The sequence below is a fragment of the Trematomus bernacchii genome, unplaced genomic scaffold (assembly GCF_902827165.1).
Source record: "Trematomus bernacchii unplaced genomic scaffold, fTreBer1.1, whole genome shotgun sequence".
NCBI lineage: Eukaryota > Metazoa > Chordata > Actinopteri > Perciformes > Nototheniidae > Trematomus > Trematomus bernacchii.
This window is the reverse complement of record NW_022987828.1, coordinates 13,816,079-13,830,669: the sequence shown is the minus strand read 5'-3', so window position 1 is coordinate 13,830,669 and position 14,591 is coordinate 13,816,079. Positions and strand designations below refer to the sequence as shown.

General features: G+C 42.0%; 1 protein-coding gene across 3 annotated transcripts in view; it reads left to right on the top strand.

Moving 5' to 3' along the window:
* Window positions 1-14,591, top strand: part of camkmt (calmodulin-lysine N-methyltransferase) — a 115,479-nt gene that overhangs the window by 76,858 nt on the left and 24,030 nt on the right. For all 3 annotated transcript variants that reach the window (XM_034152408.1, XM_034152409.1, XM_034152410.1), the window contains 3 exons: window positions 6,994-7,054; window positions 8,345-8,396; window positions 11,201-11,264. In XM_034152408.1, the coding sequence (XP_034008299.1) occupies window positions 6,994-7,054; window positions 8,345-8,396; window positions 11,201-11,264 (177 nt within the window). The remainder of the gene's footprint in view (window positions 1-6,993; window positions 7,055-8,344; window positions 8,397-11,200; window positions 11,265-14,591) is intronic.

Genomic DNA, 14,591 nt, shown 5'->3' with positions numbered 1-14,591 from the left:
TGTGTGTGTGTGTGTGTGTGTGTGTGTGTGTGTGTGTGTGTGTGTGTGGTGTGTGTGTGTGTGTGTGTGTGTGTGTGTGTGTGTGTGTGTGTGTGCGTGCATGTGTAAAAATGAGCCTATTCCAATGGAAAAAGGGATCAGGAGTGTCTCCAAGGCAGACTCTGTTGGCTAGAATGTCGATGCTTATCACACATTGCCTGGCTCTTCTGGTGAAAGGCGAATAGGCTATCTAAACTGTCTATTCACAGCGTGTGTGTTTAACACAGCAGCCTGGAAGAATGAGGATTTTGTAATTGCTATTATTTTTAACACACAGCTATTAATAGTTACATCTTTTCTGGACACCTGAACTATTCTGATTCATCAGGTGATGGAGATCCTTGAAGCCATTTTATTCTGAAAATAAAATCAGTGAAAGTGTTCTTTATCCTTTATCAGGTGACAGCAGTATGCACCTATGAAGCTTCTCAAAAAGTATCTCCATCAATTTGTTATCATTAAGATAATTAGACACAACTCCTCAGTTAAACTTAAAGGTCCCCTATTATACTGTTTTTCATCAATATATTATAGGTCTCAGATATATGCAAAACATGTCTCTGAAGTGTTTGGCTCCAAACACCAAACGGATCATTGCAGCATTACCCATAACCCCCTCTGTTTCAGCCCTGTTTCAAAAGTGTTGATTCTCTGTCTGTTACTTTAGATGAAAATAAGGAGCCCCTCCCCACGCCCCTCTGAGAGATATTTGGTTAAAAAGAACACAATGGTGCTCTAGGAGGAGATTCAGGTGATAAGGGGGGGGGGGGGGGGGGGGGTTACCTTGGTTGGTGATTGGCTAATGGTTACACAAGCCAAAACATCGTTATGACATCATAAAGTGACCAAAATCTGATCAGCTCATTTTCAGACAGGTTTTTTATAAATGGATCAGGACAAAAAGAGAGAATCTTTTTTCCTGAAACTTTCAGAATCTCTTTACACAGAGCGGACACATGTTGATGTAGAAGAGACATGAAAACGTGGATTTTGCACAATAGGTGACCTTTAATAAACAAATTGTAATGTATTGGTTATTGTATTTACAACATAACAATATTATTGAACTCTAGTACAAGGTCAGGTTCTGCATCTAAAGGGCAATAAAGCAGATTTCCAGGAGCCTACCCACATCACAAATAATGTTGTTGTTGTAGATGTATGTACTTTTGAAAGATACAAATGTGTTTTGCAGTCTAATCTGTAAAAGTGTTATCCTTTATTAAGTACCATATTTAAGTAGGTAGTGTTTTGTCACAGAGATCTCACTGCTTATTGTCAATTTGAAACCCCAAAACTACCACTGGTAACAAAAACCACATGCAGAAACCAGCTCTTATTCTCACAAATACACATACTTTTACCTGTGTGTACAATCTTCTTCAATCTGTATCTGTCTTACTCTTTGACTCTCTCTCTCACACACACACACACACGCACACACACACACACACACACACACACACACACACGCACACACGCACACGCACGCACACGTGCACATATCAGCTCCGTGGTCTTGTGAACTGTGTGCACCCTGTCTAGGTTGGCCGGGGTAATCCTGGCCTCCACTAAAGTAGCCGTGTGACAGGACAGATTGTCAGTTGATCATGGCCAGCCGAGAGCCTTATCCCTTATTGGATCGGCCATGGAGGAGGCTTAGGAATTATCTGAGGCCTCGCTTAATGTGGAGACGGATCACCGCCAGAGAGCAACGGAGCCTGAAGACACGCTGGGCCGGAGGGGAGAGAAAGACACTGTGTGTGTTTGTGTGTATCAGTATGTAATAGTGATAGTGTGAGAGTGTGTGTTTGTGCGAGCTCGAAGCAACATCATGGCCCACTTAACCCCATCTTGACACCCCGTTCCTTTCGTCAATTTTTTTGCCATCCTCCTCGCCTCCTTCCCTCGTACAACTCCTCTCATTCCCATTCCTCCTCTCCCTCCTTGTCTCTTTTCTCCCTCCTTCTCTCTCTTCTCCCTGCCTTATTCTCCCCACTCTTCCTCCTCTGCTTCTTCATCTTGTTCCCCCTTTCCTTTCTCCTTTTGCAATCATCCCCATATTTTATTAAGCATTCACTTCCTTCCTGCTTAACTTCCTCCCTTCCTATTCCTCCTCCTCCTCGCTGTTCATCTGCACTCCTTTTAAGATTGTTCCCATTCTCCCCATCCACACGGTATTTTGCGTTCTCCTCCCCTCCGATCATCTACCTCCTGTTCTTTTACTCATCGTCTCCTTTCTATATCACTATAGCAGCATTCTGTCCTCAGCAGGAGATCTCACGCAGACTGCTGAAAGAATGGTGGAGAAAACACATTTTATTTCCCCAAAGATATAGGAAACTGAGCAAAATCGCAAGCTGTGTTAAGGAACAGCAGTGCCTCATATATCAGCGCCTTGTAACTATAAATACATCACCTGACATAAGTAAAGCATGTTATTCAATTGTTAAGCATACACGACTAGGCCGTCAGCTGATCTTAAACTCACCTTTGTGATGGTAAATGCAGAGAGTCAAAGAGGTGAAAACGCAGTTACACTAGAAGTATGAAGAAACTTTCATGTAAGACCAAAGATTTGTTTTGACTACAGAAATAATGGAGCAGTCCTCATTCATTCCCCTCATCATCAACAATTGAAAAAGAAAATCCAAAATTCTCCTCTCTTTGTCTTGAGAAAAATTGACATTACCACTTATTTGGCTGGACTTTATCCCCTCCATAGGTCATACATATGTCAGACTTGCAATACACTGCCTGTCTTTTAACCTTTCTACTACATACTTCAACTTTGCAGACATTTAAACAAAAAAAATAACCGCAACACTTTATATTGCTTTCAGCACAAGGTCACAAAAGCAGGTCCTCTTATCTTTTAAATAAGAGTTAAGTTAAGTGTTTGGGCTGTGTGATTATTTCTCAGTACTGAGGAGTACAGTAATAGCCTTGTCCTAAGCACTGTTAGCATAACGTGGCTTAGCTAGTGAGTTATTCAAGGTTGTCTTTCCCTAAATAGTAACTGGATCCAGATATTTGAATTAGCTCTTTAGCTAATTCCATCCCTCTGCCGTCTGATCACAGGCCGGTCAAAGGTCAGGGATTCCTCTGGAAAACCTGGAAGCCGGGGGGGGGGGGGGGGGGGAGGATAACCTGATGACTGGGTGACCTTTTTCGGCCTGCTGCCATTGCAGTCCAAACTGGATAAGCAGCAGAAACGGAGGGATGGATGGTAACTCCATCCCTGTGCATGAGATTACTGACAGCTACCGAGGCCAGATTAGCGCTGCCTTAAATCGCGGAGTTCCCCGGGTCACAAGGATGTGGAGGGTTTAGAACCAGAACACTGCAAAGTAGACTCAACGTGTAGCTGCAAGCAAGAGATCTGATTGGTTCAACCGGCCTTCCACCTCCACTACAGTTTACATTGTGTCTGAGTTTTATAACGCACACCATGAGGCATGTCCTTAGGATTTCTAAGAAAGCACATGATCAAGAAATATAGAAAGCGTGCAACCGCTTGCAGTACTCACAACTTATTCAGCTGGTTTCTTTTTTATTTTGTAAAAAATCACCGTGACATCACTTTCTTTGGGATTCTTTTCAGAGTTAAATGTTAAAGCATTGAAGTATAGAAATCAGCCATATGTGCTAAAACCTGTGTTTCAAATAAAATAATTATCACATCATTTTCTAAATTGAGATTATGATTAGATTTCATTACCATTACTATAAAAAATGGTTGCAAACAAACAATTGACAAGCCTCCTTATGCATAAAATGAACTCAAATATGCGAGTCCATCTTGCATGGTATGTTGAAATCAAAAGTTATTCCTACATTTAAGCAACCCTGTGGCGAGTAAACAAGGATCCCCAATAAGCTTCACATATGGTTTTCCAGGGTAACACCACTGACAAGGTTCAGTGCCTGAGACCAAACACTTAAGCTGACACACACACACACACACACACACACACACACACACACACACACACCTGCGATGCTTCCTTTCCTCATCCATTAATTGAAGGTGGGAAATAATTTCATTATCCTCAGGAAGAATAATCTGCTCTCTACTCCTGATCCCTTCATTTCCTACAGTGCACCTCGACCTGGGAGGCACGCATTCACACAAACAGGCCCCACATACTTATCACACCTGCATGCACACACACACACACACACACACACACTATCACCCTGGGCTGTTAATGTCATTGGAGTTGGGGATTAACCATCAGATTCACATATGCTTTACAGAGCTTTATTACTTAAAGCTGTCTCTCACACACACATGTTCACACACTCACGCAAATGAACACACAGGCACATAACTTTGTATGAAAGAAAGTGAATGTGGGAGTATGGGCAGCAGTGAGTTTACAGGGCAGGAGCAGGCCATGGTGAGAGGCACCTGTTAGGAATGTACATTATTGCACTGACAACGTTGTATTTTTTTCTTTATGCCAGATTGCCTTGAATCATCTTGGTTTAACACTTACATAAACCCTATAGGAATGCTTAGACCACCTGAACAAAGAAAACGTCCTTCTTTTGTATATAAGGAGAAATGCTTCATCCACATTCCTCTCTGAGACCTTCCCCTTTAGCTTCAGGGATAGGGGCCACTCCAACAGCCAATTATATGCCACTCGTGACTTGTGCACATCATAAAAAATCAACAGCAGAGTGAAAAGCATAGAAAATGCAGTGTGGGTGTCCATCATTTCCCTGCTCAGTGTTGCTGAGTGGCAGATCTCCCCCCGGTTTAATGTTGCATTACCACCCTCTACTGTTCATCTGCCCAAGATGTGCCGGGTGGCCCCTGATGTCAAGTGTCATGGTGGAACATGTGTGGAAACAGGGGGGAGGGGCTAAACTGTCATTTCCCAGGGCAAAGGTGTGCGGTGGGACCCCCATTACATTTCATGTGAACACACAATCACAAGGGGAGGGGGCAAAGTTAAGGGGGGAAGGGGAGACATTTAGGATGGAGCTATAGACACTCATACACCTATCCTGGAGGATTAAACAGATTGAGGTTGCTGTAGTGTCCATTCTCTGTCCTGCAGCCGAGCCGCTTTGAATTATTTGTTCCTGACTGCCGTGTGAATACTGGAATGTAATTACTGATTGTCATTCATCAGGGAAACACTGAGGCTTTGCTCTGTGCCTGACCCCAGTCAATCCAAATTCTACTTACATTGAATAGAGGCAATAATCTATATAACATTTTGAATAAGGGTAATATGTGGTTTTGTACTTTTGTACTTAAACTTGCTAATAACGAAGTGTTTTCAAATCCACGGCTCCTGTTTAAGAAACACTTTACAAAAACGACTATTCTGATCTCTTTCAGGAAATGACTTGGCCATTTACTGTATAAATGTAACCTTGCATTTTGACCCATTATGAATGATTTTTCCGATCGAAAAGGCTTAGGAGTTTATAGAGAGATAGACAATAAATCATGGTTAAATATGTTCTCATAATATAGAATATATCCAGCCTTGTCCTTCAAAGACCTAATTTAAAAAGAACACAAATCCAGATACTATTTGATATCTCAACTTATATGTATGTATTGTGTTGTGCACATCAACAAACAACACATTTTGAGATATTTTCTACTATTTCTCTACATTTTATATAGCGTGTCTGTTCTCACCGAAGTGGCAGATGACAGTATGAAGTTTTCTAGCTGTGTGACAAGCGCCTGGCTGAAGGGGAATAACAGATGAAATTTAAAATGTCACCTTATTTAAGCCTTACGTGTCTTGACACTCTCTATACACACAGTATAGCTGGCTGTCATTGTGTGTGTGTGTGTGTGAGTGTGTGTGTGTGTGTGTGTGTGTGTGTGTGTGTGTGTGTGTGTGTGTGTGTGTGTAGTCAGGCCAAGACGTAGAAAGCGTGTTTTTTTTCTAATGGGGAAAAGGAATATTTGGACATTTTATCAATAGGCATTATTAAATCCTGCTTGCTTGAGCTAATCTTGGCGGAACGGAGCGAAGGGGAAAGAGAGAGAGCGAGAGAGACGGAGGGTGAGAGTGATAGACTCAGAGAGGGAGAGTGAGAGAGCAGTGATGTCTGCCCCATGAGGTGAAGAGAGACCGTCTGTAAGCCGCTTATTATATCGACTACCACCTTTTCTCCCTCCTCCTCCTCCTCCAACCCTCCCGCCTTCCCCAGTTTTCTCTTGTTACCTCGCTCATTTTCTATCTCTGTCTCCCTCGCTTGGCTTTCTCCAACTCATTCTCTATCCCTTCATTCTCTTTTCTCAACAACTCCTTCATATAAACACATGCATATGTACACACACACACACACACACGGACAGCGCCAACCTTCTTGTTCAAAGCCAGAAGCGAAAAAGCTGAAGTTTTATTCAAATGAATGTTTACTTCTTCTTCTGCCAACGTGTGTGTTTGTTTCTGTGAATGTGTGTTGAGAGACGAGGAACATAGCAGCAAGTGTGCAAGTGTGTGTGCGTCAGTGTGTGTTACATGCACGGCAGAAGGAGAAGGGCTGACAGTAGGTGATAAGCCAGACAGGCCTGCACGCTGTGATTATCACCCACCGGACCCCCTGCCACACTCACACACACACACACACACTTGCATACACAGTGCCCAATGAGAGAGTGTGTTGCAAGGATTTAGGATAGACAGACGCACAGACAGAGAAGCCTTGGATCACAGGCAAGGTGGAAACCACAAGAGAAGCAAATGAACACAGACTGGAAAACACAATGCATCCAATTATGTTTCAGTGAACACTCATTGTTTTTATATCAATATTGAGGCGTTCTGATGCTGAGACACTGGAATCAAAGCGCTTTGTCACATTATTGATGCTATAAATGCCTGCAAATAAAGATCTGTCGCTAAAATGGATAAACATCAGTTAGTAACTGAGTCTCTAACTCTCCGTTGGTCTCTTTTTTTCCTTTAGGTGTGTGGCCGTCTGAAGAGGTGATGGCTCATTACTGTCTGCAGAAACGCCACATGTTCAAGTGAGTCGTTATTCTCCTGAAACCTTTCTTTCACCAAGAAAACAAGCTGTGTATTTAAGCACGTCAGTAAAGCAGCATTGGTGTTTTTGAAGTTGTAATAAAGTTTGGAAAGTCAAGGTGCATTGTTATTTCAATTCAGATAGTTATGACAATAAAATAATGTCCGCTCAAATAAAGAAATACTATTGCATTTTAAACAAATTATTCAGAAAGCATGTAATGACTCTCTCTCCAGCGTGTCTGTTTATGATACAAATCAGTAAGATGGCCGTATATTCTTCAAACATATTGAAAGCATTGCATTTGTTGTGATAGCAGTTCATTTAAATGTGACTGGGCCCCGGTGTAAACGCTGGGTGTCATTCTGTGCCGCTCCATGCCTCTCTGTGTTGTCCCGCGTTGCTCTTTCCCCGGCTCTCGGCTGCTGAGCGCTGGGCCTGCCCTGCGGCACGCGGCTGAAAAGCACCCGGGCACCTTTGATTTCCACTCAAGGTGGAACGTCACCCTTTGATTTCCTGTTTTAACATTCAAGAGGCGGGAGACGAGGAAGAGAGGGGTATTGATCAGAGCAGCGTAGTGAAGGTCAGCAGGGGAGGGAGGAAGGCAGGGAGGGATGAAAGAGGACAGGGGGAGAGATGGAGGGGAAGGGGAGATGAAAGGAGGAATAGGATGGAGAGAAGGGTTGAATGAGCATGCAAGCTACAGGACTCTGTGTGTGTGTGTGTGTGTGTGTGTGTGTGTGTGTGTGTGTGTGTGTGTGTGTGTGTGTGTGTGTGTGTGTGTGTGTGTGTGTGTGTGTGTGTGTGTGTGTGTGTGTGTGTGTGTGTGTGTGTGTGTGTGTGTGTGTGTGTGTGTGTGTGTGTGTGTGTGTGTGTGTGTGTGTTTCCTCAGATTCCCGCTGATTGAGCTTGTGCTTCTCAATGTTCAGTATTCAGCTTCCAGGTTGATGGTTGAATTGATATTTCTTACCCTGCTGTTTTTACTGTATGTGTATGTGTTGGCATGATACCATACGCGTGTGGGTGTGTGTATGTGCATCTACTGTACTGTGTGTGTGTGTGTGTGTGTGTGTGTGTGTGTGTGTGTGTGTGTGTGTGTGTGTGTGTGTGTGTGTGTGTGTGTGTGTGTGTGTGTGTGTGTGTGTGTGTGTGTGTGTGTGTGTGTGTGTGTGTGTGTGTTGTGTGTGTGTGTGTGTGTGTGTGTGTGTGTGTGTGTGTGTGTGTGCTAAACTGCTAGGTTTGGATGTTTTGAGGTGAATCTCTCTTTACTCTCTCCCTATCTGTCTTTCAGGGGTGCAGTGTGTGAGTTAGGAGGAGGTATGACTTGCCTTGCTGGGCTCATGGTAAGACACACACACACACACACACACACACACACACACACACACACACACACACACACACACACACACACACACAGAGAGATATACAAATATCTGGCATGGCTTCCTTCATGAAATTGACCCTCTTCAGTCAATACAGAAACAGCATGGGCACACAGTATCCATACCTACTCATGAACATATCATTTACTTCTTGTGTGTGTTTTTGTACCTTCATACGTGTATTTGTGCACTCTTTAGACACTCTAAATCAACAGAAGCCTGTGTGTTTAATATTCCTTCTTAACCACATGTGCCTTTATTAGCTCTCTACTTGTTAACACCTAACATGCTAGGTGTGTATATCCTTGATCCATTTGATCATATCAAAAACAGATTCTCACAAAACCCTGCATGTACGTACAGTAGGTGCATTTTGAAGCATCTTTTCACACTACCTGTTATCTGTTTACCAACTTGTTTTTGTGATTGATGTCAAATTATTGTTAACATGCCATAAAAACTGGCAAAAAGCTCTTCAAACATTGCATAATTTACTCAGATGGTTTATATTTTCAGAATACAAATAATTAAAACTACCTTGTTTGGACATGAAGCCAGTTTTTCAGAATAACAGTATAATTTAAAATGATTATAAGAAGTGTTGTTCATTATGTTTATCCACATAATCACACCTGTGTAGTGACTCCTGGCTGTACCAACTAGATTGGGTCTTAAAAGCTGTCCTGTATTGACTCAGCCCACGCACACTGACACTCAGATATACCGCAGTCTGTCAGCCATAGGGTTTATTAGCCAGGGTCTTAAGGGCCCCTCCACATAGCAGGCGTCAGTGTCCCATCGATCTGCTGGATGCCTGTGTGTGTGAGTGTGTGAGTGTGTGAGTGTGTGAGTGTGTGAGTGTGTGAGTGTGTGAGTGTGTGAGTGTGAGAAAGCCTGTTTTTTATCTCCTGGCAGTCAATACACCATGTTTTGACATTGGTGGCTTGAGATGGAATCCTTCCTTCACACCTCTCCTTCTCCTCATCCCTCCCTCATCTGTCACTGACACCACACGTTACTTATTATTTAAATTATTTATTTAGTTGTTGCATATTTCGCACCCTGCTTTTTTGTTTTTATTGACCTTTCTACCTCACCCTTGTGTTTCTGTTCTGTGCCATTTGCAGACCTTTGTTTGAATTCCTCTTTCCTTAATTAGACATTCCTCCATCATGCTTCTGGTAAACTGCACTCTAGGTTTCAGATCATATTTAACTTATTCCCCATCTTCATGCCTTAGATGTAAAACAACCCATCACAGAAAGTATCCATGTATAGAACCTTTTCACATACATTTAGATTAAGATATGTCTTTCTGGCCTTAACCCCAAAATCCAGAAATCCTTTATTCAGTGGGGAAACGTACAGTTAATAAAAATAACAACAAAGTACACATCCATGGTTAGAGAAATAAGTAGCAGCATCATAAAAAAGCAAGTTAACATATAAAGGAATTATAAAGTACTTTTCTAATTGTTTAAGTACTTTTACTTAATGATTTATCAAATGTGTGCTGCTTTTTCTTTTAAATATTTAAATTTATTTTCAACAATTTTGAGATTTTTTTCTGTACTTTTGAGTAATTTATAACTTTACATACTTTAAGTACATTTTCATGATCATACTTAATAATTATTTTACTAAAGTACCATTGTCAATGCAGTTCTTTTACTTTTAATTGAGTGTTTTTTACAGTACAAGTCAATTTGTTAAGTTAAGTACTCTCTCCACCTCTGGATAGAGCCTGGCTCTGCATGTGTGTGTGTGATGTTTGAGGTTGTGTCAGCGTTAGGCTCCTGATCTTTCAGCTGGATGCTCGGGTTCAGCCCTGAGGTCTCCTCCTCTATTTGAGCAGATGGTGGGACGCACAGCACTCAGTGACCCCCTCACACACCCTGCAGGGCCTTAACATGTGTGTGTGTCTGTGTTCATGTGTGTCAACGCATGCATGTGTGTGTTCTGTTTCATTTTAGACATTTGAATACACTTGGTTCATCATGTATTCCATATGCCATTGAAGCAGCCATTTAGATGTGTGTGCATACCAACACAATAGCTACTTGCACTTACACCCTCCCATGCACACACACACTCCTTAACAGAAATTGACAGCCTGACACACACTTTCTGACATGAAAAAAAAGCATCTGCAAAGAAAGGGGAATGTGAAATGATGAGGTTATAGTAAAGCACACACCTCTCTATCTATATCTCCCTCACACGGCGCAGCACAAAGCTTTCCATCCATCCTACCGTCTCGCTGCCTCTCCCTCTCTTTCTCTTCGCCTCTCACACACTGCGCCGCAAAGTTATATGAAGGGCATCAGGCAGGCCCGGCGAGCCGAGTGCAGAGTGACAGCGGCGAACGGAGTGATGGCTCGGCCCGATAAACACCCAGCGTCAAATGAAAAGGCTCTGCGCTTGCCATCATCCCCTGTCACAATGCAATTACTGAACAGAGTGATAGCAAGATAGCAGCCCCCACCGCTAGCCACAATGATAAAAGTATTGACTGATTTGATTGAATGATTAAAATAATGCAGACATAAAAATGGGGTGAAGATAGAGAGGAAAATGGCAGGGAGGAGAGGGAGCAATAGAGAGAGAGGGTGGGGCGGGCCGCGCTGCCAGGAGTGAAGCTTTGTAGATATGGTTATGTCATTATTGTGTGTGTGTTCAGATGTTTGCTTCATCTAAGGGTGCTTTTGGTTTGGTTCTTTTGTTCTGTGTTGTTTCATTTGTCTGTCTTTCCTGTCTCTCAGGTTGCCATTTGTGCTGACGTGAAGGAAGTTCTGCTATCAGATGGGAACGAGAAGTCCATTCAGAGTATCCTTTCATCATCCGCGCCCCCTCTTTCTTTTCTCTCTATCTGTGCCTCATTCCCTAAAGCTCACATTTATTTATAAAAACGTCTTTTTGATTGAGCTTTCAATTAGATGTTGGGCATTCCTGTACACAAAAATTCAGTTTTAGCTCATGTAATGTGATTCATTTGGATGATATAGATTAGGCTGTGGTAACATCAATTTCATATGTGATTTTGTAATGTTCAATCTTACATCTGATATCACATGTGTAACAATATAACATGATGAATTAATATAAACAATGTGGGGGGAAAAAAACACAGATTCAGGCACATGTGGTTTTTGGACATCCCAAATAAATATAACTTAACCTACCTTATACATGTGCAGTGTAAGATTTGATGTGTTAAAAGGTGAATTCCAATTAGGCTTTTTCATTTTGTAAAATGCACGCGTTTGTCACAAACTTCCTCCATCGTGTTTCAACAAAAACGAAACATAATTACATCTGTGATGGTACGATTTCTTTCATGATTCTTGCAGACTCCATTAGTTGAGCTAGGTGTGCCTAATGAATTGGAAACTGAGTGTGTATTTATACCAACAGCATAATTGCAACCCCTTAAGTAGTAATAGACGTGCTTAATCAGCCATTAATGATTGATCCAGCGTTTATTGTCTATCACGCCATTATTATTGCTATTCAATTCTGCTAATATTTGAATCCCTTCTAAACTTGAATAAGATGAATTTCTCTATGAATGATTATATCCAGAAGCTGTGCGGTGTCTCTCTAAGACAGTATCATAAACAAAAAGCAGAGACAATGTCACGTAACCTTGGCGTTTCATCCTTGAATTTAGAGATTTTGTTGGGTTGAAAGAAGAATAGCCATCCACCTCTTTTATTTTGTAGGCAAAAGCAGCAGATGGGGCACCCACGGTGACAAATACCCAGCACCAGCGCTCAATGTGGCATCTACCAATCCCAGCTGCCCACTACGCCATGTTAAGAGCACAGTAATTGCCATCCTGTCAGATTTAGTTTGAGACTTCATCTAATGCTGAGGCTAGGGGAAGGGCTTGATGAGTGTTTTAGAAACAGGAACAATCAAAGTTTGTTTAAAATGTTTTGTGTGGTTAAGGTTTAGGCCTATAATTAAGTTTTTAGGACAAATCTTGAGGTGAGACTTTGGCCAACGTTTGTTCTTGGAGTGTGTTATTGATCAATTCTGTCAGCATGTTAACCATCTTGCTCTTCTTTTCTACCCAATTTTCACTTTGTTAGCCTCTTGTTTTCCCTCTCTTTTTCCCCGTCTTATTTCATTATTGTTCTCCCTTTTCTTCTACACTCGTAGATCTTGCTTTATTCACTAAACAACTTAACAGATAAGAAAGAAAAAGCTCTGATATGTTTCATTTTTTCATAAAAGGAGGAAATATAAATACACATTTCTTCCCAATTGACCAACATGGCACTTCCATATTCAGCTCTGCTTACAATATCTCCGTCTCATCCGGCTAAAATGCTGCTTTACTGATCACAATAAGACCAAACAATAACATTACGGTGCTTATAAAACACATACACACTCGCATATACACACTTGGGCATGCAAACAATATACCATTGACCGAGTGCTTTGTTTCACAGAACAAACACACACAGAGAATTGTAAGTGAAATCATAGCGAGAATGGATCGAACACACACAGAAAGAGAGGGTGAGCGTTGAGAAAGAAACCATAATTTGTTCTGGGCTCAGCCAAATGTTCCCATTCACACACTGCACTGTGTGGCGTTTCCTCTCGCTGAGGAAGCTGTTGGTCGGAGCCTTGTGTTAATGCCCACTGTTTGTCTCACATGGCCTTATTATGCGGGCCAGGGTTACAATAGAAAGAGATAGGGGGTCGTGATATGGCTCGGTTTTTATACAGGGAAAATAGATGAGGAGATATGTGGGAATAGAAGTTGTGAATGGAACACATTTAGATATATCCAGTGAAATATAAGAGTCGTTGACCTCATTTATAGTGCACAAACACACACACACACACACACACGCACACGCACACGCACACACGCACACCGTAGAGAGGCAATTTCTGTGACCTTGAATACTCATGTTGGAAATCAATTGAAATGTTCCATTAAGAATGATTGATGCATGTCATTGGCTGCAACTTGTCTACTTCAAGTGATGGGAGCAAATATTAATGTTCGATAATACTCAAATCTCTCTCTCTCTTTCACCTTTTCCTCTTTATTTCTTCATGTATGTGTGTGTGTGTGTGTGTGTGTGTGTGTGTGTGTGTGTGTGTGTGTGTGTGTGTGTGTGTGTGTGTGTGTGTGCGCACTGACCTCTCCCCCAGTGGTGTGCTGGTGATGAGATTACAGTAAGCTGCTCTGCTCTTCGCCCTGTCATCCCTATGCATAATACACTGATGCACAGGTGTCCAGCGTGTGATGTGCGTCAGGCTTGTATATATGTGCTAACCTACATATTATTGTGTATCTGTGTCTTGGAGGCCTCCTTGATTTGTGATCTGCTCTCCAGCTATCAATCCATCCATCAACTTATCACGGTTTCCCGCCCTCTCTCCCTCTCCCTCTTTGTCGATTGGATTTGTCTCAGCTCTTTGCAGGCTTTAAAAACAAGGAAATCCTAATTGAATTGCTTTGCAACTCCACAAGCCAGTGTATTACTAGACAACTTGACATCAATCGCCCTGCCTTTGTGTGCGTTCATTTGCGCGTACGTGTTTGTGTGCGAGAGGGCCGGTGTGAGTTTGTGTGTCTGTGGTTAAAAGCTTTCCCATTGATCCAGCTCCAGGCTGCTGTGATCTCGCTCTCTATCCCTGAAGATCATCTCTGCTCACTCACGCTGTCTCTATGTCGGCGGCTACCATATGTGTTTTTGCCCAAAGAGGGTCTTGATGTAGCTCTATGGCTCACAGGACATTACAATAATCCTAACGCAGATCTAATCTGATGGGAAAGTCTGCAGTTTGAATCTCCTGAGTAATACATGACATATCTTTCCTCCATCTTAAGATCCGTTTTATATTTGGCATACATTTAGATATGCAAAACACTTAATTAAATTAGAAAACATGTATTAAACACACACTGCATGTGTAGAATTGTATGTTGTGTGACATGTTTCAAAATATTGAAGTGGCTAAACATTTTATCTTGAGAAACAAGCTTTAAGGCAATCCCACTTCAAATGTATGGATGTGTTGATCATGGATCTAAACACACAGGAAATCCTCAAATGTACACATGGTGGCTTTGAATAGGATTCCACGAGAAGTCCTAATTTAGAGTATTCAAGACATTATCTA